Below are 27,716 nucleotides of genomic sequence, written 5' to 3' on the forward strand. Positions count from 1 at the left end.
GGGAGGATTTCATTTATTGAGATATGCTCATCATTCATGAACAGACCATCCAGCGCGTGCCCTGCTGAGTGAGTGGGACTCTTTGAGAGGGTCCTAACGCTTCTAGCTCCGAGATAAGGGCTATAGAATCCTTATCTTTGGGGGCTTCCAGATGAAAATTGAAGTTCCCCCAGAATGGTGAAGTTAGCTCACCAGCCACAGGTTCAAGTAGGTTTCCCATTGCTGATAGAAAATCTACCCTGGGGCCCGGTGGACGGTATAAGAGGGTCGCCTTAAATGACTGATTGGTGAGCATTATATTAAAATTAAATGCCTCACATACCATGGAGGGAATCATCTCTGTTTTGACTGAAAATTCATTTCTATGAATTAGAGCCAGGCCTCCCTCCCTTTCCCCCTCTTCTGTACTGTATCGCATCTATATGCAGAAAAGCCATCAGGGGTAGCGATACAGACACCCGGGCCTGCTGAAGGGTCAGCCCACATTTCTGTGATAAATAGGAGATCTAGGTGATGCTTGTCTAAAAATTCTACTATCTCGTATTTGTGCTTTGGGAGGGAGCGTGCATTAATCAGGGCAGAATAAACCTTATCCTTTTTCTTATGTTCTACTGGATGTGTGTTATTAAGTGCAGTTTCCGCCTGGTAGGTCTGTACCCTGTGATGGGCCTCCAGTCTAACCCCACAGGTCGAACATAAAACTGTGAGCTTGTTAAATATGGTAGCTGGATTTAAGCGGGCACAAACCTGTTTATACTGATTGCTACCATCATTAATGGCCCTTAGTTGCTTACTAGTGTAGGACATTATACCTATCTGTTCTCCAAACTGACTAGGACCAAGGGTCCTGGCCCAAGGCGCGGTCCAGGATTGGACGGGCGCAGACGGGCTTGCCTTTGGCGCGCCCGCTGGGCGCATCCGCTGCGCGACGGCGCCATGCTGCGTCTACTATCAGAGAAGGCGGAAGAGCCCGGCCGATCCCAGTGAAGTCTGAAAACTAGAGGCCAACCTCCTAGGTTCAGGAAGTGGAGAGCGCGAGAGGGGAGTTATGTCCGCCTTCCCTCCCTCCACTCAATCAGCCCCTTTGCGCTGTGGTGGACCGGGGAGAGAAGCGCAGTCAAGGTGCAAGGTGAGAGACAAGTGTTAGAAATATTAAAAAGAAGAGTTTAAAAATGGATAGCAGCACAGTACACAATAAAATAAAAATCACAAAGTCATGAGAACTGGATAAAAGAAATAAAAAGCAATAGAGCCAGCCGCAACAGCGCTAACCTTCCAGCACGCTGCGCGACGGCGCCATACTGCGTCTTATATCGGAGGAGGCGGAAGAGCCCGGCCGATCCCGGTGGAGCCTGAAAACTAGAGGGCCAACCTCCCTAGGTTCGGGTTCAATAACTTGTTACTCCCCAACTTCACTAAAATGCTGATCTTGATAAATATACATCTGAAAACTATTCAAGAATTTAAAATAAAAAATAAAAAAGTTGTTTTCAATAGAACTGTGGTAAGATTTTAAGTTCTACAGTCAAGTCTTTGTCGATGCATTTTCATCACACCAATAAAATGTTGGAACTACCGTTTAAAGGATTGATCACCCGTTATGGATGAGCTCAGGACCTCGATTCAACAATTATCTGCAAACTGAAATGATAGGCACCAGTTATTGCTAAGGGGTGATGTGATCAAGAGCGTTACAGGGTGTTAAGATATACAGTCTTTAAAAAAAGTTGGTTGAGTTAAGGCTGCCATCTTCTTCCTTTTGAAAAATGTAAGCTCCTCCTATTGTGAAACATACTTGTCCCCTTGACGACTGACCCCTAGCAGAAGTGTCTTTCTATTGAGCTCTACCTGGAAAGAAAGCTCAGACCCCAAGACCAGTCCAAACTGGGCAGATGTTAGACTCCCTGCTCCAGAAGCCTGTAAACACAAGCAGATTAAAAAAAAAAGGCAAGCTGCACCGGACCAATCGAGGAGGAACTCCAAATTTGCAAAAGGAAGCACTTAGGTTGGTCCTGCCTTCAAAATGGCATCAATACTACAGTCATAGGCCCAGAACCTAATAAATACATAATTCAGACATAGCGGAGATCCTTCATAACACTGTTAGAGACACAACTGAGAAGAGCTGAAGCTTTGCTTGTGGTTGCTCTCAAGCAGAGCACAAGACTGGAGTCCTGGGCACACTACAACTATGAGCTGTAGGAGACAGTGGAGAGGTTTGCAGGGAGAACTTACAGTTTTTAATGCCATTCCCCACTTTCCCATCTATACATTCATCCCACTCTCTAGTAATGTGAAGCACTTTATGGCTGTAGTTCTACAGTGGTGAAAACAAGGGCCCTATGCATTTTAGCGAGCCTCGCAATATTTTGCTACCATTAATGCAATGGCTAGAGGGTGTCATCTAATGAAGTTACATCCAACAGGTTAGAAGTGTCATACATGGAATTACACTAAAGTAACAGGCGTTACAGTAACAGTATTGCAGCTCAAACAAAAAACGTGTGGGAATATGTGCTTGCTTTCTTAATATGTACTGAATGAGCATTTATTTTTAGATTTTGTGTTAATGCCAATTTTAACAGCATTACATAAGCTTACATTTAATCAACACATGATTAAGGAACAGATCAATTAATGTTGTCTCAAGAGTTAGATCCAATCATTAAAGTAGCGTAAGGGGTGTAGGAGATGCAAGGCTCAGCTAAGGTATTTCTCAATGCGTTTTCAGAGTGCTACAAAATAGGGTTGAAGCAGTGATCCAGAATGATGGGGGTTGGAAACAGGTTCCAGAAATTGGGTTTAAGTCCTCGACAAGTTCGTTTAGAGAACATTTTTTTTCATTAACACTCTGTAAGCAATAATTTCCATTGCTTCTGACCACACATGAACTCCAGGTGATAGTTAGCAACAGTAATATTTTGGGTGTTTATGGAGCCGTGATTGGAGTGGTTAGCCACTCGATCAGGGGTCCACTGGTAGGTATTGCCTGAAAGAGACAACTTTTGTATATTGACAATTTTCTTCTGCTTTACACTATATTTGGTTACACGCATTTTGTAGTAGCACACATGAGGTCCTGAAGAAGGTTGCTACATCGAAATACTCTTCAGTCTATGACAGGTTTAATTCCCTCCCGTTATAGCCTGGTTTTAATCCTGGTCTAGGGACGCCCTAATAAAGTCTGTTGGGTACTCTGGAACTAGTTTTACTTCACACCCATTTTTGTTTTGCACCCCTCATCCCACCCAGCTCACCTGAGGTATTTAGTATACTTCTGTCAAAGAAAACACCCCCGAGTCCACCCTCTCAGAGAGGGGTTGTAGCCTGCATTAGGACTAGGTTAATAATACGAGGAGACTACCCTATGATGAAGCATGCCACCTTTGGGTGGGTGAAGGAAACAGTCTTTAAAAAGGACACTCCATTAGCACTCTTCTTCACTTTGTAGACATAGGGGTTCTTTTGTGTTTGTAGTTTCTATGTTGGGGAGTCAACCCCTGAAGGTCTATAACCCTCCTGGCCCTTTTTGTGTTTTGACACTACATAAAAAGCCTGCTTCTTACACACCACACCACTCCACTTGACTATACTGCAACAGTTTAAGCCACTATGCCACTCCAATGTACGTCGCTCCTCCAACAACACTCCTCTATAAAAGTGCAGTCTACAAACCTCTACTACACTCTATTCCACTATACGACACATAATATAATGTATGTCTCTACACTCCACAACACTTTCCTCTATTCTATGCCATTCTACGACAATCTACTCAATATGACACTCCATAATACTACACTGTACGAACCTCAACTATACGACATGCCACTCTATGATACGACACGCCACTATATAACACTTTACTCCACAGCACTAGACACTTCACTGTATTTTACTATACTTTACAAGTGTCCTTAGCAACACTCACATAAATGACACTCAACACTAAGATTTGAAACAGATCTCTACCACGCTCTGTGTTCTAAGAAACTGTTATTTCAGATGTCAAATTATTCTGACTGCTATGATTTCGTATGCACTAAGTTATATAAGCAAGGATATAAAGAGTGCATGGAGAAATGGCGGGTTATAGTTAATGCAGTGTGGTGATTGATGCAAGAACAATGTGTATGGAGGTGTGTGAAGTATAGTAAATTTAAGATGGCTCGTAAACTATAGAAGCTATACCTAATGGTGCGTAAATTGAAAATTTAAGTTATAACTAAATGTTCACAATTTCTCCAGTTTGTATAGTTTGAATTGGGCTTGTATAGAAAGAATACATAAAGTTCTTAACTATTGCTTAGCTTTAACGATTATATATACACACACAATATATATATATATATTATCTACTGGCGGTCGCCAGTAGATAGTTATAGTTAGGACCGTGTTTCCATAGGAAATCCGCAACATTCTATTTGGAATAACTTTGGCGCCGGTCGACGAATCCTCGCGAAATTTTCAAAACTAATGGGGCGCTACGCTCCGCTCCTACCCTGAACGTCTCGGGGGGATTCGTCAAGCGGGGGCTGAGAAAAAAAGGGGGGTCCCAAAACACGTTTTCCCCATGCATTTTCCCATAGGACCTTTAGTCCGAGCTACAGCCCGAACGGCTGAACAGAATTACTTGAAATTTGGCAGAGAGGTAGTCCTCAGGTCAAGGATGTGCCTTTTGTAGGTCTGGTGTAAATCTGTTCAGTAGGTCCTGAGAAAATAGCATTTAAATCAATATATATATATATATATATATATCTGTAAGCGCGCTCCGTGCGCTTACCGTGCGCGTACGGTGCCGTGCGCGAGCTCAATTCTGATTGGTGGTTACATGACTGTACACATTCGAATCGGTCGAAATCAGGAAGTGTCGGCCGCCATTTTCTGTCTCTCGCACTGAGAAACAAAGGTGGGGGAACGTGAAAAGGGGGCAACGAAGAGAGTTGCTGACCCCCTAGTGTTTGTCAGGGGGTCCAAGAAGGACCCAAAAGTACGGAAAATACATTTAATAATTTTAAAAAAAAAAAATCGCGGAGTGCGCGTACGGTAAGCTTACCGTACGCGCACGGCAAAAAAAATAAAAAAAAAAAAATAAAGAAGTAACAATCACATTTATTAAATAAATTAAAGGACCCACAAGGGATAAAAAAACAAATGTTACTGTGTAAAAAAAGGCGAGGCGCGCACGGCATGGACTGCGCAACGTGGGCGCACAGTGAAAAACCAGAAAAAAATAAATAATAAAAAATACATAACTTAGCATTTAAAAAACCGTACAAATTCACTGAAAAAACCATAGGTTTCACACACGTTATAGTTAGGAATTATCATTTACAAAACCTTGCAAATTCACTTAAAAAACCATAGGTTTCACACGTTATAGTTAGCTGTACATTTCACTCGTAAAAAACAAATGAAATTCCACGTTATAGTTAGATCAGGTAACTATAGCTTGCGCGACCGCAATCCACAATGTGTAATTTCAGATGTCATCATTGATGTCATGAGTGATGTCACTGACCATGTCATGAGTGATGTAATATGTGATGTCATCAGCAGTTTATTGTGGGCGCGCAAGTTATAGTTACCTGATCTAACTATAACGTGGAATTTCATTGTTTTTTTACGAGTGAAATGTACAGCTAACTATAACATGTGTGAAACCTATGGTTTTTTAAGTGAACTTGCAAGGTTTTGTAAATGATAATTCCTAACTATAACGTGTGTGAAGCCTATGGTTTTTTCAGTGAATATATATATATATATATATATACACATATACACACACATACATACACACACACACACACACAAAATTAAGCTGGCTAATTCAACCGCCAGCAGCATGAGACGCCCAGTCAAGCTAGTAACTTATTAATAAGTTGGGCCCTGCACTGCTCGGCCTGCAAAACTTTGAAGGCTGTGCTAACCTTCATACCCGAGACAAATAGGGTCTAAGTTCAACCGGAACGCGCATGGACTAGATTGCTGGATAAAGACACTGTGCAAGCGGAGTTAGTTTTCACTGCTCAGCGACATACAGGAAGTTAGAGTCAGCGTTGCCCAATACACCACCTCCTTTTTAAGAAGAAATGCCTACCTCTAGCTTACCCACCGATACGCTTTCTTCTTCCCACATTTAGCATTATTAGTGGTTGGTGATAAAGTGCATTACTTTCCGAGTCAGCTACACAATAAAACACTGCAACGTATGCTTTTAAAATGTCCCCCCACCCCAATCATCTCACAAGAAAGCCCAGACTTTAAAAGCAAAAACCATAAACACAGAAGGAAGCCAACATTTAAGATCGCCAAACGAAGAACACCACAAACCCCTGCTCATTCTGTAATTTGAAAGCATGCGACTTAAACCGCAAGTCTAACAGCAGGGCTGCAAGAAATGCCCTTTAAAGTACAACTGGATATGTTCAACTACTAAAAATAGATAATGCAGCGTTAAAACCTTAAAGATGCACTGCACAACTCAATTTAAAGGAGAACCAACTTTTAAAAACTATGTCTGGAGTTCGGTGGACTGCTTACATTTGTGCACAACTGCTCAAACAGACATCCTAGAAAATCGTCACCATATGCGATTGCAGAAATTACATTTAACGGCAAAAGTCAGGCGAAAAACATATCGAGGAAAGAAATTTAACTATACTGGCTCCCATAGACCAACCATACGAGCAGAGCTAAAGAACGATACACGAGGAAACTGGATTTTTTTTTTTTTAATAAGCTCGAATTTGTATTAAGCAGCACTTAAATTCCTCAGGACTTGGGTCGACTTTGCTTACTCTTTTCCCATAATCCGTAACACCCCCACCACCCACACACCTCTCCAATAAGCACCATTCTCAGCCATTGTGCTCTACTGTCACTCTCACCCACATGCTCATGCCACAGCACTCTTTTTGACTAAGCTTTCGCTCACCAATAGAAACCCTCTTTTCAACAACTCTAGCCTAAGAAATGGCAGCCTAAACTTTCAGTAAATGACAAACTGATGGTCTACAACAAACTGCCACCGTGTACTCAACTTCTTTTATCAACAAGATCTCAACTGCTCGCTCTGGAACCAGTTCTTCAGCTTTCAACAGCTGTCAGCCACTCCACCACCACTCACAAACGGGTACAGCGCCTCCCTCAGGAACTGATACCACCACCATCCGGCTCTCAGCAACTGGCACACTTTCCTCACCGCTCACTACTAGAAAGTGGCACTAGCCCCCACCCCGCCACCCCCTTCTGCAAATGACAGTCTCTTCCACCGCTCACTCTAAATCAAATGACTCCCTCCAACCCCATGTCCCTCCTGCTGGTACATCCTCCCACCGCTGACTCCACTGAAAATGGCACTCCCCCAGCCCTCCCTTCAGCAAATGGTACAAGTTCTTTCCCCGCTCAACACCTGACAGTCTGCCTTCCTTTGGCTTAGCCTCAGCACCTGGCACCACCACCTCTAATGATCTGTCAGCAACTGACATACCTCATGTCAGCAACCTGCACTCTTCTCGACTACGCTCCACTCGACAGCTGACACCTCGCCCACAATCACTTCTCGTCCAGTACGTTGCTTCTTTTCACCCACTCTTGACTCTCGGCGGCTGGTACTTCCTTAATGCAGCCTCAACAACTGGCACCTTTCCTTCTCGAGGTCCTGCCTCCTGCCAAATTAACTGGCTTTACTCATGCCTAACACATTTCCTCCCCCTCCCAGTCTTTGCAGCTCACGTACTACCATATTAGCACACAGTTGGCCATTGGGTCCATGCCCCCTTCCATGAGCGCCCACTTACTCGTTCATCACAAACTTCCTTACTATGCCCCTCACCTCTCCCCACTCGGCCCTCCAGCGGGTCCTTCTTGAAGTGGATCCCGTGCACGTCCACGTGTGACTCCCCACCGGCGTTAATAGCCCAAACCACCTTCTCCGCCAGTCCGGAGCCTGCAGTCCCCGAGCCGGCTCCAAGGAGTAAGAAGAGTCCAAGGAGTGGGGCCTGAAATGGCGCCATGTCCAAGGCTCGGCGATGTTAGTGGTCCCGTGATGGCACCATGCCGCGCTCCAGCATCTCCCCCTTAGGGCTCATTCACTCTTCGCTGGCACTCAGTTTTACCAACGTAGTGTAGCCTAACGCGGCGACTTCCAACGATGACCAATAACATGTTTCCCCGGGCACCAGTTCATGAATAATTCACACCCCCACCAGCTCGGGGGCGTGGTATTACCGGCTCGACGACCATTAGTGTGTAGACACTGGTCGATGGGGCGTGGCCGAACCAAGCTTAGTTGAGGCCTCGCATGTACTGGTGGAACTGGTCGGTTCGGGTTGCAGTGGCGGTTGGATGCGGAAGTACACGATAGGCGCGCGCACACTGGAAAGGGCGGGGAAAGCTTTCGTTACAGTGTCAGAAAGATGGCGCAGGCGCGCTACAACTCTGCCTTTCCTGTGCATATTGCTCTCTGCATTGCAGTTTTCACATCAATGCCCCTTTTCGACCGCAGACATGTTGAGAGGAGCAATCCCATCGAAGCTCTATGGATAGAGGGGCGGGGCCATAGGCTCGCTCTTTAATTTAGGTTTCACAACACGTAACATAGCTACGCGGTTACGTTTCTACGCTATCCCGTTCGAAAGACTGACGTTCATCTTTCCTCCCGAGCGCTGCCACGGCTTTGATATTTTACACCAATGAAAGAAGTACAACGCGGCGAATCACAGTGCATCATGGGAAGACGGTAGTTCTCTTCCCCCGCTCTATTTTGCATCAGGGTACTACTAAGCAGGTTTGTGCATAGTATCGTTTTTCTATGCACGTGTCTGTCTGAAGGAAGTAGGGTTGTGAAATAATATTACGAAAGTGCCAGGTAAATAAGATTTATTCCATACAGTCAGTTTCCATCGCCCAGAATGACGGTTTGCCAGGCGCTCGCAATGGAATGTTCACAACGTTCTATGGGCAGTGGGAAGGAGGGGGAAAGAACAGGGGAGGTGAAATATACCATTTAGAAGGAATAATTACAACACATCTCCCTTCTATACAAATGGAAACAGTTTCTATACAATTATATCATACAATAGTCTTTGTGCCAACTCGGTCTTTTACATTGGTTTCTCAAAAATCTTCCCTCAGGTTTCGATGGTCCATTTACCTTAGGTACTTGTTCCGTAACTGGGTTACCAGCATTGATACTGTTGTCTTTGACTATTCTGTCCTGACTCCACACTTGTCCGTCATCAAGACATACAACATTTTTGAAAACTTTACAAATTTTCCTCCTCTCAGAAAACTTAGTACAACTTGAATGAATGTATCTAGGTAATTTCACTCTTACCCAATCACCTTCTTTCCAATTGGTTTTACCTTCCGATAATTTGGAATTGTACTTATGAACATATTTTCCTTGATGACATTTTATTCTTTCCATCATCTCCCTTCTATTGACAACTTCCACATCATTACCAACCAACCACAGGGGGCTTAATTTGGTGCCCGGTTCTCTTCCTTTAAGGGCCTTGAAAGGTGACACTTTCGTAATAGAATGGGGTGTTATTAGATAAGACCAGATCATATTCTCTAATTCAAGTTTTATATCAGTACCTTTACTGGTGTTCAACTGTATACAGTCTTTTATCATTCTATTTACCCTTTCTACAAGTCCATTTGCCCTTGGGCAATATAGTGCAGAATATTGGTGCTTCACTGAAAAGGTATGTAAGAAATCTTTCATCAAGGAAGATGTAAATTGGACACCATTATCTGTTATCAATGTTTCAGGTACTCCCTCCCTTCTGAAAACTTCTTGAAGAAACATTATGACTGTGCTAGTGACTACACTCTCTACAATTTTGATTACAACCCATTTAGAGTGGTAGTCTACTAATGTAAGAATATATTTTCCATTGAGACCTTTTACATCAATAGGTCCAATGATATCCAATGCCAATTTATTCCAAGGGGCTTCAGGAACCTCCACCGCTGAAATCTTTCCCTTCCTCAAGTGTTTACTTTTGTCACTATATGCACAACTTGTGCACTGTCTTACATTGCATTCCACCATGGCATCCATGCCTGGCCACCAATAATGTAGCCTGATCTTGTTTTTTGTCAAGCTGCAACCTAAATGACCTTCATGTGCTAGCTTCACTATTTTCTCTCTTAGATTTTCCGGTGGCACAAGTTTCCTCCCCCTATACACATTTTCATCTTGTATGGTCAGTTCATTTCTCACTTCCCAAAATCCTCGTATCTTGCTGTCTAGTTCAGAACATCCAATGGGCCACCCCTTTGTTATTAATTCTTTTACATTCTTCAGAACAGCATCTCTACCTACACTCACACTCCACTCCTCTTCTTGAATGCCTTCCATTATAGTAGCCACTACGTACTCATCAGACCCACTTATGTCTTCCTCGTTAGCTGGTAAGGGTAATCTTGACAAAAAATCTGCTGCGTGATTGCTTGATCCTGGAATGTATACAATTCTAAAATTATACCCTTCTAAACCAAGGAACCATTTGGAAATCCTAGGCGTAGTTCTTTCTATATTCTTTACTGAGAAAACATTCATGAGTGGTTTATGGTCTGTTCTTATAACAAAAGGAATACCCCATAAGAACACCCTAAAATGTTTTACTGCCCAAAAGCACGCCAAAGCTTCCCTTTCCACTACAGAGTAACGTGCTTCTGCATCTGATAATGACCGGGATGCAAATGCCACAATTCTCTCTACACCATCTACTACTTGGCTTAAGGTGGCTCCCAGTCCCTTTGTGCTGGCATCTGTTGTGAGTATAGTGGATCTACATGTGTCAAAATGCCCTAAAAAAGGTGCATGAATAATACTCTCTTTCAACTCTTCAAAAGCTTTGTTGCAGTTCTCATTCCATGCAAATCTCACATTTTTCTTTAACAACGCCCGTAAAGGGTGTGTGATGTCTGCAAAATCTTTCACAAATTTAGAGTAATATTCCAACAACCCCAAGAATGATTTTACTTCTTCCTTGGTTGTGGGTACAGGTGCTGACTTGATCGCATTGATCAAATTGATTTTAGGTTTGATTCCTTCTTTTGAAATTACGTGTCCTAAATAAGTTACTGATTTCACTCCAATCTGGCATTTTTCTTTTTTTAACGTCAGCCCTGCACCTTTTAAACTATTCAATACTTTCTTGAAATTTTCATTATGTTCCCTCTCATCCTTCCCAAAGATCAATAGGTCATCTTGGAAACACAATACACAGTCTAGACCTTTGAGTATTTTTTGCATCGCCCGGTGAAATATACCATTTAGAAGGAATAATTACAACAGGTTGCCAATTGTCCAGTTTTGGCCCAGCATGACCGGTATTTTAAACTTCCCTGCCGGTACAAAATTGGCAGAATTACTGAAAGGATGTGTTCAGAATCATGAAGACGCTCCTTTCGGTAAGATTTGTTATATGTTGATGTACCAAGCTCCAGTAATACAAGCCAGCAGTGCAACGGAGAGCCTGCAACTTCCAAACCCTTCAAAAGCAAACATTCTCCCTATCCCCAACATTCATATTCCACCCCACGTCAAGACCCAACACGTCTTCGCCTTTTACAACAACAAAACCCAAAGTAAAGATTCTTCGTAAGATCTTGGCTACGCGATTGTTGGGTCATATGCGCTCCTTGGTTCATTCGGATCAATCGGGGTTCATCCCGACCAGGAACACTGCGCGTGCATTCGGCGGTTGGTGCGGATAATGGGAGACGAGGGGGAAGGGAGATCGGATGCCGCGGTGTTATCGGTCGACATTGAGAAGGCGCTCGATAGTGTGGAGTGGCCGTATTTGTTCCGGGTTCTGCGGGAATTTGGCCTCGGTGATAATTTTGTGCGCTGGACCGAGCTGCTGTATAGCTCCGCTACGGCTAGGGTCCGTACGGGACGTACTATCTCGGCGGCGTGCTTGGTGGGGATGACCTCCTGTTGTATCTGGCTGATACGGGGGATTCCCTCCGGGGTGCTCGGACTTTGCTAGAGGAATTTGGTCGCTTGTCGGGGTTGCGGGTGAATTGGACTAAGACCTGCCTGTTTCCTTTGTCGCTGGGAGCGCGGCAGCCCTTGGCGCTGGCTGACCTGCGGTGGGAACCTGGCTGTTTGCCGTACCTGGGCGTCCGCATATTCCACACCCCCAATGATCTTTTTGAGGGGAATGTGGGGGGCGCACTGAGGGGGCTTCGGGGTAGTATGGCGTTCTGGCGCACCCTTCCCCTCTCGGTTGCTGGACGAGTGGCGCTGTTGAAGATGATAGCACTACCGCGCCTGCTCTACTATTTCCGTACTTTGCCGATCTGGATTCCGGCCGCCTTTTTCCAGACGCTTCGGTCCTTAATGACAGTGTTCATTTGGGGAACTGGGAGGCGACGAGTGGCGATGTCGACGCTGTTGAGGCCACGGGAGGCGGGCGGGCTGGCAGCCCCCGATTTTGAATGGTACTATTTGGCGGCGCAGCTGCAGTGGCTGACGCAGGCCGTGGCACGTGAGTTTCGGGGCCCAGAGGGTCCGCAGGATAGGGTCATTCCGCGCCATGTGTTGTCGTTCATTGTGCTCCGGCAACGGCTCAGATTGGATCAGCTTACCCTCGAGGAACGCACGCTTCGGCTGTGCTGGATCCGTAGTCAGAAACGGGCAGGGTTTGCCCGGCCGTATGCCCCGGAGAGGGCATGTGCACGGCCCTCCCGCACGGCGGGCACTGGTCGGCCCTGGCTCACTGGGAGGAGTGCGGGGTGCACATGATTGGGGACTTATACGGAGATGGCGTTTTGCTGTCGTTTCAGGATCTGCAGGGGGCATATAACCTACCACGGGGGGACTACCTTTTGCATGCTGCCTTGGTGCGTGGGATCCAGAAGCACTGGGGGATGGGGCTGTCGGAACCCCCAATTTCCCAGGGATGTCAATACGTCACTATGGCGGCGGGTACGGTTAAGGCCATTACTTGTCTGTATAGACGGTTGTCCACGGAGAGGCTGGCACCCTTGGAAGTCTTGCGGGGTAAATGGGAGGGGGATCTTGGCAGGCCCATTCCTGAGACGACTTGGGCACAGCTTTTACGGCGGGCCTGGAAGGGCACGCGCAATGCTAGATTCCAGCTGATCCAATTTTACACCCTTCATAGGGCTTACCTCACTCCGGTCAAAATTCTGCGGTATTTTGGAGGCTCTCAGTCGCCATGTCCTCGATGCGGAGTAGAAGGGGCTGATTTTGGTCACATGTTCTGGTCCTGCCGGGGCCTGGGCTCGTACTGGGCGGATGTGGTGGCGTCTCTGAATCAGGTGACTGACCGTGAGTTGGAGGTGGAGATGGGGACTTGTCTTTTGTTGTGGTTTCCGCACACCCCCCGCACCAAGGTCACAAGCAAGTTTTGCGATTTGGGGCTGATACTAGCAAAGCGGGAGCTCACTCTGCATTGGAAGGCCAAGTCCGGCCCGAGTTTTCGGAGATGGAGGGGGAGTTTCCTGGCCTGGGTGGGAAGCGAAGGGACGCTTCGGCATCAGATGGCCAGGCGGACCGCTAATGAGAAGGCGCTGGATGTGGCGAGGGTGTGGGAGGTGTTGGTGGAAGAGCTGCGGTCCTGGGAGACGAGGAATGTGGAGGCTGTGGAGGCTGGGGATTCTGTAGACGTGGATGGGGGAGTGGAGCCTGGGACGGGGTCGGTGGGGGCTGTGGGGGAGTGCATGCAGGACGGGATCACTTAGGTACACTCATGGAGGACTTGCTATCTGCACTCTACCTGGGTAGCGGTTGAAGAGCGCAGGTGGGAACAGGGCTGCGGAGGGAGGCCACGGCAGGGCCCTCTCTCTCGGGCTGACTACTAGCAGGGGTTTGCCCGTTTGCCTGGAGCGGGGACGTCTTAGGCCTTCGGGCCAGATGGAAGGTGGCTGCTGAGGACTTACTGCGGGCACACTGACTGGGGGGGTGGGGGTAGAGGGGGCGGCGGGTGGGTTTGTAGGGTAGACATGCAGTGGAACGGATTTCTCCTGATGTGTATTATGAGGGGGGATTCCTCGTCTGCTGGTCATATGTGTAATGTTGGTCTGTAAGACCCTGGGTGTGAAAACTTAATAAAATCTTTTTCCAAAAAAAACAAAACCCAAAGTAACAAAGAGAAGGAAAAAAATACATAAATTATTACAAGGAGAAGGATGCACTTGCATATGTATGTACCTGTATCAAGAACTCTTATAATAATGAAGGAAACAATGCACAGAGGAGTATACAAATCAGGACACATAATCTTGTAACCATTTAGGTTGTACCCTCTCCCTGCACGGTCTCACAGACGATAAATGGGACAACATACTTCCACTGCACGACCCGCAACAGGACAGAGATCGTGCACTATGAATGCCAGCATTTTCCTGCCCCATCAGTACAGCATCATCACATACAAAATTTGATCCCTTTTGTATAGCCAGTCTATCCTTATTCCACCACTTACCATCCTCCAACCTAACCAGATTTCTTTTCACACACACTGCCTTTTTAGGGTCAGAGAATTTCAAATGCCCCTTATCAGTTCTCCCCGGCAACCTGACTCGCACCCACTCCCCTTCTTTGACCTTCAAATGACGATTACACTCCTTGGAAACATACCTACTTTATGTACACTCCCTTTTGGCACCCACACTAGGCCACTTTTCATCCGACACCATAGAATGACTCATCCATGGACGCCCCAGTCTATTTTCCACTAGTTTCACTTTCAACACAGCAAAAGGCGACAAACCAGTGGAGATACATGATGTGGTACGCAAATCCCATATAAGATCTTCCAATTCCAAATTCCAATCCACATCCCAAAGACAATTGTATATTGTCTTTAATTACACCATTACAAGTTTCCACTAAACCATTGCTTCTAGGATGGTACAGCGAGGTTGTCACATGTTTCACGCCCCACTTTTTCATGAACTTGCCAAACTCTTCAGGCATAAACTGAATGCCATTATCCGTAACAGTATCCATGGGGGCACCTTCACACATGAGCAACTCATGTAAGAATTTGATTACTTCCACAATGTTGGCATTCCAAACAAATCTCACCTCAGGCCAACGAGAACAATAATCAACTAACACAATACCATATTTCTGACCTTCCCTCAACACATTCAATGGTCCAATTATATCCATTCCTAATTTGATCCACGGTTTCTCTGTTACCGCTTCCACGGGACTGGGTACCCTTACTTTGGACTTAACACTGAGGGCACATCCTTGTCTAACCCAGGCCACCAAAACGTGTCTCCGATTCTTTTTATGGCCCTCATCCCTACGTGACCTTCAAGGGCCAATTCCAAAACTTTATCACAAATCATTTGTGGAACAACCAACACTCATGCTCTTCTTTCTATGCCACTTGACACACTCAATTCCTCAAAAGCTTCCTTGTACATTTTACACACATCCTTCACATTTCCTTTAGGCCACCCCACATCCAAGTATGACATTAACTCTTGCAATACCTCATCTTGTCTTACCGCTTCCTTCCATTCCTCTTCCCCAGTGCAGCCCCTCTCATCAGTGGTACAGGCTACTATGCTCTATTCATCATCTTTGTTAACGTCTTTCTCCATTCCCATTCTCAAAGGCAACCTAGATAAACAGTCTTCAAAATTTGTTTTCACCCCTGGTACATACTCTAATTTGAATTGAAAATCTCGCAAGCGATAGTACCATTTGGCAATTCTGGGAGTCGCTTTGCCCTCACCCTTTGTGATGAACAAATTAAGTAAAGGCTTGTGATCCATGCGTAGAATGAACCCCACAAATAATGCCTATAATGGTCCACACCTTACCAACACGCCAATTCTTCATGTTCAATAACAGAGTAAGTGCTTTCAGCCCCACGCAGAGCACGTGACGCAAAGGCTACAATTTCATCCTCGCCATTTTTTGTCTGCATGAGTTCAGCACCCAACCTGTGTTGACTAGCATCCGTAACAACAACACATGGATCGCAAGCGTCAAACTCTTTGAGCGAAATAGCACCAGCAATTGCATTCTGGATTTCATCAAATTCTTTATCAATCAATCAATCAATCATTCATGACATTTGTATAGCGCGCTACTCACCCGGAAGGGTCTCAAGGCGCTGGGGGAGAGGGTTCCGTTACTGCTCGAAAAGCCAGGTCTTGAGTTGCTTCCTGAAGGAGAGGTGGTCCTGGGTTAGCCGAAGGTGGATGGGGAGGGAGTTCCATGTCTTGGCTGCCAGGTAGGAGAAGGATCTTCCTCCGGCGGTGGCTCTGCGGATGCGTGGGACGGCGGCGAGGGCGAGGCTGGTCGACCGTAGCTGGCGGGCGGGCGTGTAGAAGGTCAGGCGGCTGTTGAGGTACTTGGGGCCCAATTCGTGGAGAGCCTTGTGTGCGTGGGTGAGGAGTCTGAACGTGATCCTCGTGCTGACGGGGAGCCAGTGCAGGTCTCTCAGGTGGCCGGTGATGTGGCTGTGTCGGGGGATGTCCGGGACGAGTCGTGCGGAGGCGTTCTGGATGCGTTGGAGTCTTTTCTGAAGTTTGGCTGTTCCGGCGTAGAGGGTGTTTCCGTAGTCCAGTCGGCTGGAGACGTGTGCCTGGGTAACCGTCTTCCTGGTTTCGGTGGGGATCCATCGGAAAATCTTTCGGAGCATGCGCAGGGTGTTGAAGCACGATGATGAGACGGCGTTGACTTGTCTGGTCATCGAGAGGGAGGAGTCCAGGATGAAGCCCAGGTTACGTGCGTGGTCCGTTGGCTTGGGGGTGGTGCCCAGGGAAGGGGGCCACCAGGAGTCGTCCCAGGCGGAGGGCGATGATCCCAGGATGAGGACTTCCGTCTTGTCTGAGTTCAGTTTCAGGCGGCTGTTCTTCATCCACTCGGCGACGTCTTTCATCCCTTCATGTAGGCTTGTTCTGGCGGTGGCTGGGTCGTTGGTGAGGGAGAGGATCAGCTGGGTGTCGTCGGCGTAGGAGATGATGTTGAGGTTGTGTTGGCGTGCGATGGCTGCGAGGGGGCTCATGTAGACGTTGAAGAGGGTGGGGCTGAGCGAAGATCCCTGTGGTACGCCGCAGATGACTTCGGTGGCCTCGGATCTGAACGGGGGAGGTGGACTCTCTGGGTTCTTCCGGCGAGGAACGAGATGATCCATTCCAGTGCCTTCTCTTGGATTCCGATGTCGCTGAGGCGCTGCACTAGGGTGCGGTGGCCCGCTTCGCTTGTGGGGGCATTTTGTGAGCTGTTCCCTTGTTGTCCCTGGAGGGGCTGTGTTTGGCGTTGCTGTGCAGCTGAGGACGCGAGGGGTTGTTGGACGGGACTCCAGTTCCCAGGAGCCCGTGCCTGTCCGCAGCTGAGTCGCGGCCCGCCCACCCGCCCACGAACACTCAAATAACCTCGCGGAACCCGCTGGCGCGGGTCCCGCTTCGCTTGTGGGGGCATTTTGTGAGCTGTGCCCTTGTTGTCCCTGGAGGGGCTGTGTTTGGTGTTGCTGTGCAGCTGAGGACGCGAGGGGTTGTTGGACGGGACTCCAGTTCCCAGGAGCCCGTGCCTGTCCGCAGCTGAGTCGCGGCCCGCCCCACCCGCCTATTGGTTCCTGCCTCCTTTTATTCATCATTGCCTACCGCTGTGCGGGACGCCCGAGACGAAGCCCGGACAAAGGGCGGACAGTCTGTGACAGGACGCGACCGGGCTGGGCCAAAGATTTTGGACCTTACTTATTGCTGGACTTTGTGCCCTGTTTACAGTGAGGACTTATTAATCGTTTTAACATTTCTTGGGATTATATATGTTGTGTATTTAAAACCCTGTGCCAATAGTTGGCGGTTTTATTTTATTTTCATTGTGTGTAATTCGGGAAAGCTTTATTCGACCTTTTATTGATAACTTTGTTTAGTGTTAATTATGTCAAAGCAAAAAGCTCCCCCAATGCCTCAGACTTTGGATAACTACTTAGTGAAGTTAGTGAGTAAAATTAATTGTGAGAGGCGACAGTCCTTGGGGGTTATTAGTCCCCCCCCACTACCTATTACACAACCTTTACCTGTCACATTAGCATTGGACGACAGTAGTAGTGTTCCAAATAATCTGGGTGTCCCCGTTAGGGAAATACCTGAGCAGAATACCTCCACTTTAGTCGACCCAGAGGACTTTACAGACTCTATAGTGCAGCACCCACCGACCCCTGTGCCTAGAGTGGTCAGAGCATGTAGGAAATCCCAGACTAAACGCGGGGGTTCACGTCCCGTCAGAAAAAGAGCAGTCAGCCCCCTCAAGAACCCAGACAAGGACGAGGATATTACGGCAAATAATGATGCCGTTAAATTGGATGCCGAACAAATTACAAGTCTAGTAAGCACTATCGAGTCAAAGATTAAGGGTATTGTTAAACCTCTTATGGCAAAAATTGACCAGCTAATCGCAGAGGTTAATAGGTTAGGAGAACTCCTTAAAAAAACTGTGGAGGAAGTGGGTAGCGTACCAGCTTTATTAATAAGTAATCGTGATACCCAGGTTGCCCCATCCGGGGGAGGTATAGGTTTAGGTATCAACAGGAATGTTGTACAGAATTCCCCGCCAGCCCAGCCCCCAGCCTGTAATGATAGCCAGGCTGTAGTAATGCCTGACAGAAATGAGGGCTGGACTGAGATAAGGCGAAAGCGCACCACTAATCTCCCCCCGGATTGCGCACCATATGTGGTAGTCTTAACTAATGTTCCCCCTGTCGAGAATGGAAAGCACCAGGAAACACATGAGTCCGTAAAAAATAAAACTGTTTCCTGGCTGCATAGATATTGCGGTTTTCCTATTGTATTTTCCGATCAAGTTTTGTCTACCAGAAGGGTGAATTGGATAGGGAGTTCTAAGAAAAGTTCTAGTGGAGACTGCGGCATTATAAATTTCAAACACCCTCAACATGTTGCCACTGTATTATTGAGAGCTGCTTCATTACCGATAATAATGTGTGTGCCCGCCCGCTTGCTTTCTTCTATAGCCACCTTAACATTACCCCCCATGAGCATAGAGGAAGCAGATTCTGCCCGGCTACACACAGGCCATACCCTGACATTTTAATGCAAAATCGATTTCAACCTTTAAACTCTTTGGATGCAAATGATTGACTTAATCAGGCAGGGCAGTCTATACCCCAGGAGATTACTAGTCCCGGTGTGGCCACATGTATAGATAACATTGCGGCCCAAGAGATTACCAACCAAACAGAAATTAAATTGGTGGCGGATATCAGGGCATTGCCCGAATGTAGGGACATATGTAATTCAAACCAGAACCTGATAGTAATTGTGTCAGGGGCAAAGGCATTACAATTGTTTCTTGGAATGTGGCAGGGTTGAAATTAAAGGAGAAGGACCCGGGCTGGTTAACGTTTATTAATACCCATGACATTTTATGTCTTCAGGAAACATGGTGCAAAGACGAGGTTAATTATGAGGGATTCGCCTCCTATAATTTACCGGCACTGGGAGGAGGTATAGGTAGAGCTAAAGGGGGCCTCCTTATACTTGTAACGATTTGTCGTCCTATTGTGGTTAAAAAGTATATACCTATAGGTGATCTTGTGCAGATCCTTTGGCTTGTTGAGGATAAAGATCATAATGTTTTATTGATTAACTATTACAACAATATTTTTGATGGTACCCGGGTTAAAGTTGTAATAAACTTAGCCGGTGCTATTGAAAATTTATGTTTGGAAGAGAATGTTGTATTTTATTTTATTTGGGGAGGGGATTTTAATATCACATTGTGTGAATTGTCTACACAAAGGGTTTGTGGGGTTACTAATAATGCTGGTTGGGATGTCCTGCATTTCGGCATAGCAGTTATGGGGAAGCACTACAAAAGCTCATGGGCTGTTATGACCTGGAAATAGTGGAGTGTTGTAAAGATGCTAACGGTTTATCCATTTCCACCTTCAAAAATTGGCATACCAGCTATGTCATTGATCATGTGATCATATCTTCCAATTTTATTTCTTATTGTGACCCACATAGAATTGAAGAAACCACATTAAGTGACCACAACCGTATTATTCTGGATACTACCCTTTGGGCAGGCAGCTCGATGGATGTAGGAATTACTGTTACTAATGTAGAACCACATATGACTAATGGTGTAAGGTTAAGATGGACAGGAGAAAGGGCTGGCGTACTAATTAGCTCCATAATTAGAGAGAGCTTGCTGGACATCGTTTCTATTTTAGAAAATAGCTCTGACTCTGAGAAGGTTTTATTTTGTTTTAACAAAATTAATAAAGCTATTGATGCCAAATTCACCGGGCGTAATAGCGGGCAACATAGGAACGGACCGGGTTGGTTCAATCATCAGTGTACTTCCACATTAATTGACCTCAAGCGGGCATTAGCAGTGAAGCCCAGGGACAAAAAATTGATTATTGAACTGAGAATGGAATATAAATGTGTGCTCAAAAAGAGGAAGCGTGAATTGCAGCAACAGGCTTGGGATTCCCTTAACCAAGCTGCTGAGTTATCGAATTGCACTTTATTTTGGGCCACGGTTAATTCGCCTTTTTCAAGGGATGAAAAAACACCCCAGTTGACTTCTAATGTATCAAGTGAGGGTTGGATTGACCATTTTTCTCGCATTTTTGATTCCAATAATGTTACTGACGTCAGCCCTAATAAGTGGGCTGTTTTGCCCCTGGACATTTCTGTCAGTGAAGTTGAATGTGGTATACGTGCAAGTAAAGGAGGAAAAGCTCAGGGCCCGGATGGGGTACCTATAGATGTTTACAAGGCTGCACCAGACGTCTGGGGCCCTCTTTTAACTACCGTTTTTAATGCAGCTGTGTGTGCCGAGGCCCCTGTAACCTGGGGCGAATCAATTTGTGCCAATTCACAAAAAGGGAAGTAGGTCTGACGCTAAGAATTACCGCCCGATCTCTCTCCTTGACTCATCAGTCAAGGTCATGAGTAGAGTTATGCTCGTGAGATTAGAGGAGTGGGTTGAGCAGGATAGCATACTGGCTGATAGCCAGTATGGATTTAGGAAGGGCCGGGGTACGCTCGATCAGTGCATCAATCTCGATTTACTGATCGGGAAATACACTGAAGCGAAACCCGGCTCCTTGTATCTCTGCTTTGCAGACCTGAGCAGCGCATTCGATATGGTAGATCATTCTATTTTATGGCCAACCTTGTTAAAGTTGGGAGCACCAGAAGGCATAATCTTTTTTCTCGCCAGATTATACGAGAAATTGAAAACCAATGTACGTTTTGGAACCAGAGGAGAATGTACTCCAAAAATCTGTGTCAAACGAGGAATTAGACAGGGATGTGTCCTGGCTCCCCTCCTATTTATTTTATTTATCAATGGAATTGATGCTATTTTAAAAAAAGTTAATGCTGATGCTCCCCAGATAAATGGTGTTCCGGTGCCGGTGTTATTATACGCCGATGACGCTGTTTTACTTTCTAGAACACCTGTTGGACTACAACGACTAATGGATAGTTTTTCCTCCTTTATTAAAGGTAGAAAACTAGTAATTAACAAGGGGAAAACGCACACTATGACCTGTGGAGCCAAAGCTAAAATGTTAAATGCCTTTTTTATAGATGGTGAAAAGGTGCAACAGGTGGATACATTTTGTTACCTGGGTATTACCTTCTCTAACGACAGGAAGTGGAATGATGAATTCAATAATATCCGGAACAAAATGGCTAAAAATGGCCATGGTATTTATAGATTTGCTGTAAAAGTTGGGGATCGTCGTACCAGGGATATGCTCAAGATTTACCAAGCTAGATGTGTGACTATAGCATTGTATGGGGCTGGAGTATGGGGCTATAGTTGTGTTTACAACCTACAGCTAGAAGAAAATATCTTTTTAAAAAAGCTCCTGTTCTTGCCCATCTCTGCCTCAACTGAATTAAGCCACCGAGAACTAGCCATTAGTTATCTGACTGACTTGTTATCGCTTAGACCATTGATGATCTGGCGGTCTTTTTGGCTTGGCGATGAGAAGTCACTTAATAGGTCTATTGTTGAGGACTGATTACGATTGGACAAATACCGAGATATTCCCTGGGTTAAATATGTTGTTGTCTGCTTTTCTGATATTTTTAACCTGGATATTTTAAATAATCCTAGCGCAGCATCAACTATCTCCAAACCAGAAATGAAAAGTGTATTTCTGACATATGTGGAAAGGAAACGAGCAATCATAGCCGGATCATTGTCCTCTGTCATTTTTTATAATAGATATAATTTAGTGGAGGGTTTTCCATCTTACTTAACTATGGTGACTAGGCATTCACATAAATTTGTGCTAACCAGACTAAGATTTGGGATGGCACATTGTTTAGTAGCCCTTCCAAACATCAAGAAACAGCCGACTGGGCCATGTAGGTGCGATGATGTATCTACACAGAGCACTGTGCACCTCTTGCTGTTTTGTAAACTGTACACAAGCTTCCGTATAGTATTTTTGAAACCATTGTTTGTTAAACACGGAGTACGTACAGTCAAACATGCTATGGCTTTAATTTTTAACTTGGAATCGGCAGATATCTGTTTTCACATTGCTACCTTTTTAAACCAGTGCATCAATTCCAGGAAAAGTATGAATTTTTAATGAATTTTTATTATCGATTTTTTAAATATTTATGTAGATAATATGCATTGTTTAATGAGTCATTGACTATAATTATCAGTTGTAAATTTTAGCTGCAGCGTCTTTTTTTTATTTTTTTAAATGTATGTCGTTTTTGTTTATGCTTTTATGGTCATCTACATGTGCCGAATAAAGCTTCATGAATTGAATTGGGTGCGGTGGCAGACCGTGTCGAACGCTGCGGAGAGGTCCAAAATGATGAGGGCCGCTGTTTCCCCGTTGTCGAGCAGGGATCTGATGTCATCAGTGGCTGCGATGAGGGCTGTCTCGGTGCTGTGGTTGGCTCGGAAGCCGGACTGCGAGTTGTCGAGGGATCCGTTCGTCTCGAGGAAGGCGGCAAGCTGTCTGTCGACGGTCTTCTCGATGACTTTGGCAGGAAAAGGGAGGAGCGAGATGGGGCGAAAGTTCTTGAGGTCGGAGGGGTCCGCTGTTGGTTTCTTCAGGAGGGCGCTGATCTCGGCGTGCTTCCAGCTTTCTGGGAAGGTGGCGGTGTTGAAGGAGGCATTGATGATGTCCCGGAGTTGGGGTGCGATGATGGAGTTGGCCCTGTTGAAGACGTGGTGGGGGCAGGGGTCGGTAGGGGATCCGGAATGGATGGTGTTCATCGTGCGGGTGGTGTCTTCGGTGCTGACCGGGGTCCAGGGCGCAGAGGGTGGTGGTGGAGGGCGTTGGTTCGGTGGTTGGGTGCGAGGTTGGTGTGCCGAAGCTGTTGTGTATTTCGGCGATCTTGCGGTGGAAGAACGAGGCGAGTGAGTCGCAGAGGTCTTGTGCGGGAGTGATGTCGTTGTTTCCGGCGCTGGGGTTGGAGAGCTCTTTGACGATGCTGAAGAGTTCCTTGCTGTTGTGTGCGTTGTTGTCCAGACGTTCTTTGAATGCTGTCTTCTTGGTGGTGCGGATCAGCTGGTGGTGTTTGCGGGTGGCGTGCTTGAGGGCAGTCATGTTGTCTGTGGTCTGGTCTTTGCGACATGTTTTCTCGAGGGTGCGGCAGTTCTTCTTGGAGTTCTTAAGTTCGTCGGTGAACCAAGAGGCTTTCTTGCTGCCGGGTCTGCTGGGAGGGGTCTTCAGAGGTGCGAGGACGTCTGCGCTGTTGGTGATCCACTGTGTGAGGTTGCTGGCTGCTTCGTTGGGGTTCGTTGTGCTGACGGGAGGGTTCACTTGAACATTCATACTTGATATTATTTTTGAGTAACATTCTCATTCCCATGGTTCTTTCAGCACAGTAAAGGCACAAAACCTGCATAAAATTCCAACATGCCAAAGAAAGACTTCAATTGCTCTTTACTTTGTGGTGCTGGAAACTCCACGATGGCTTTAACCAAACACTCCTTAGGTTCGATCCCTTCAGCCCGTAATTTGTGCCCTAAATAATCCACACTGGACATTCCAAATTTACACTTACATAATTCTTACTGGGCCATCCTTTGGTAATGAAACTAATCACCTTGCATAACATAGTGTCTTTGTTGTATTCTGAATCCTATTCATCCTTAAAATTCGCCCCAATCACAGCATTGCTGATTGCCACAATTAAATCTCTCTTTGGTGATATACCATCCCCTCCTACCTCATGGCCCAAATAAGTGACAAGCCTGACTGCAAATTTGCATTTTTTTAACATTCTGCTGTCAATCCTTTCTCTATTAGTTTTCCTAGAACTGCTTTTAGTCTCTCATCATGTTATGATTTGTTTCGGCCCATCACCAGGCTATCATCTTGAAAATATGTCACCCCCTTCATGTCTTTAAAAATCCTAATCATTAAGCGTTGGAATACTGCAACTGCTGACGCAAGACCGAATGGCATGCACACTAACCTGTAGCAACCAAATCGGGTGATGAACGCTGTCAGGTTACTTCTGGAAAGATGTAACTGAACCTGGTAATAGGATAATGCCAAATCAATGGTGGAAAACCATTTTACCCCTTTAAACTGTGCCAAAAGTTTATCAATTCTGGGCAATGGAAATTTATCAATCACACTACACTTGTTTAAATTTCTGAGGTCAGTACATAAACGCAGACAGCTGTCCGATTTCCGTGCGGCGACCAAGGGAGCCAACCATTTTGCACTCTTTACCGGTTCTATTATGCCTTTACTCTCCAATGCAACCAACTCCGCCATCACCCCTTCACGCACACCAATGGGAATTTTCCTAGCCTTGTAACACACCGGTACTGCTCCTTCCTTTAGTACTGTTTTGTGGACAAAACCCACACATCTTCCCTACCTTGCCTGAAAAAAACATTGGGAAATTGCTCCTTAACTTCCTGTACCATAGGTTCATCATGTTCACCAAGTAACATTACCTGGTCCCTCCTGTTGGGATCTAGAGTAAATCCTAAATCTCCCTGATCAACCCACCCTAACACAGATAGTCCTTTTTCTGCCACATATAATTTTCCTCTAGCGGATCTGTCTTTGAACCAAAATTCTTCTTGCACTAACCCAACCATGGGAATCTCCTCCCTCTTAAACGTGACTGTGTGTACATCTGTAGGTTTCAAGCACTTGGCTGCACCCTGACAAAACTTATCCTCCCGCACAGAACATTGTATTATTGTGTAAGGAGAACCTGAATCAGGAACAACCTGTATCTCTACCCCCCACCAATGGTTATGTGTCGCACAGAGGTTTCCTCTTTGATTATGGGCACACATCCAGAACTACCACATCATAGCAAACTGCATCATCAATGCACATAACCCCTTCATTACTCAACAATTAATTATCACCCTCATCTTCATCCTCATTGTCCACCACTCACTTCACATATTTCTTGTCCCCTTTGTTCTACTTCCTCCTGCAAACCTTGGCAGAATATCCCCTGATCCCACAGAAGGCGCATTTAGATTTAATAGCAGGGTAACACCTATATCTGGTCATATGGCCCATATTTCCACACCTAAAACATGTAGGACGCTTGTCCTCCATTTCTGATTTGTTTCTACCCATCCCTTTCCATCTAGGGTCTTTGTTATTACGGTTCTCACTTTTTTTTCCATCTTCCTCAGAACTAGACACTTTACTAACTACCTCTCCCTCACTATTGTTCTTTAAAGCTGCTTTATCACATCTTTTGGACATTTCTGCCTTTTTTATAATCACCCAAATTTAATTCAGCGGAGACTCCCCAAACACGCACAATTTTTCTTGTATCCTTGCATTATTGTAGTGAATTACAAGTTGATGCCTTATAAGATCATCGTGCAGAGATCCATATTTGCAAGTTATAGCCAGTTTCTTTAATGCCGCCACATGATTTTCCACCATTTCAGTTTTCATTTGCTTCCTCTGAAAGAACGAGTACCTGTCAATGGCGGCGCAAACTGTTGGATGATAATGAATATCTAAATCTTCTAACGCTTCCAAAAAATCATTGGCATACTCCGTGACCCTAGTCTTGTTTTCTATCTGATTATACTCATGCAACCCTTCTGGCACCAGACTGTGTAGAAGAATCTTTTTGTTCCTGGGAGGTGTGAACTCATCCTCATTTTCTTTCTCGAGTGCAGATACTTAATAAGAAAAGTAATCCTTCCAGTCAGCCCATTTCAACAAAGGATCACATGTACTCGGAAGAAATGGCACAGGTGGTGTGAGCCCACAGCTTTGTGAACTTATGTTAACTAGGTATGCTGATTAAAGACTGAAAAAATTACGTTTTGCTCAAAATGATGACCAATTGTGATTATCACAATAACCTTAAATATCACCAGTGTGTGTACCCACAAATGTCAACATGTGTGAGGGTATGACTCAACTGCTCTCCGTACCTTTTCCTTTATATAGTTCACTAAATGTGCGCCAAAAAAAAAACACAGGGAGTTCACTTACTGCCGGGGTGTGCACATCACAGAAGCTCAACACTTGCACCAAAATAGTGCGCACACACCTGAACTTTCAAGCAGCTGTGGTGTGCACGTCACCAAAATGCACACCACATACAAGTTCCAAATATTTAATGTCACCGTATTATGGAGTGTGCATTGCTGGTTAACTACAGATCTCCCGTAGATTCCTCTTCACTTTCTTCCTACACACACCTGCGCCAACCAAAATGGCACCAACGTCACATATGTATACGTTATGACGTGCCGCAGTTGCGCTTTAAAAATGCTTCTCCGTAGCTTCGAATGTTGCCAAGGCTACAATGACGTTGCTGAGCTGTGTCCTTGCTAGGAAGTCAAGAATGCAATGCCGGGGGCGTGGCCAAGCTTCGAGGCAAGATGGACGTGTAGTGCCTCAGCTCCACCCATAACCTCCTCCCGCACAATTATCCTGCCGCTTATCCTGTGGTCAAGAGCCAAAACCTGCCTTCCTGTGCCTAGCGGACCCGGCTCCCGGTTCGCGGAGCCCCGGCGCTGCCCCCGGTCTGGAGTTGGGAGGTCCGCTGCCTCGGGGCCTAGTGGAGTCGGCGCGGCCGGGGAGTGGAGTGATCCTATAAGCAGGCGCAGCGCGGAGGTGTGGGCGGCCGCGGCTCGCCGGAAGTCGCCCTGAGGCGGAGGGCGCTGTGACCCGAACATCACTCCTTGGAGGTGAGAGGCGTACCCCACATCGGACTACGGCGCTGTGCCCCCCCCGCCCCCCCGGCACCGGAGGCTAATCGGCGACATTGTACCTGGCGGGGGGGACCCGCACTGCCCTGGGACGTGCCCGCCAAATTGTGTCGACTTCTGGCCTGGGGGCCTGCCGGAGGTCCCGAGTCTGTCTGCCAGGTGGCCCAGGCCACCGCTGCAACGGAGTCTTCCCCCCCCCTCCTCCTGCCCCGCCTCCCATGTCGGCGGCGGACACTGCCCTGAGCTCCTGACTTAAGAAGCTGGCTGCTGCCGCGCCGGCCCGGCGGACTCTGGGAGGGACGCGGTGAGCTTGCGTATGTGGCACTGAGGTGGAGAGCGCTCCAACCCCAGCACCGGCAACAACGACATCACTCCCTCGCAGGACCTCTGCGACTCCCTCGCCTCGTACTTCCACCGCAAGATCGCCGACATCCACAACAGCTTCGGCGTTCCACCCCCGCACCCATCGACCGAACATACGCACCCCGCCGCTATCCTCCAGACATGGACC

The 27,716-nt window shown here is 46.3% G+C and overlaps 1 protein-coding gene across 2 annotated transcripts in view; it reads right to left on the reverse strand.

Moving 5' to 3' along the window:
- The window catches only part of MLEC (malectin), a 107,630-nt gene extending 99,139 nt beyond the window's left edge, over positions 1-8,491 (reverse strand). Inside the window, exon 1 of one of the 2 annotated variants that reach the window (XM_085634310.1) lies at positions 7,838-8,491. In XM_085634310.1, the coding sequence (XP_085490436.1) occupies positions 7,838-8,018 (181 nt within the window). In that variant the 5' untranslated portion in view covers positions 8,019-8,491. The remainder of the gene's footprint in view (positions 1-7,837) is intronic. The other variant, XM_085634311.1, reaches the window with a different exon arrangement.
- Between the last annotated feature and the right edge of the window lie 19,225 nt (positions 8,492-27,716).

The sequence above is a fragment of the Triturus cristatus genome, chromosome 11, assembly GCF_964204655.1.
Source record: "Triturus cristatus chromosome 11, aTriCri1.1, whole genome shotgun sequence".
In the NCBI taxonomy this organism is placed as follows: Eukaryota; Metazoa; Chordata; class Amphibia; order Caudata; family Salamandridae; genus Triturus; species Triturus cristatus.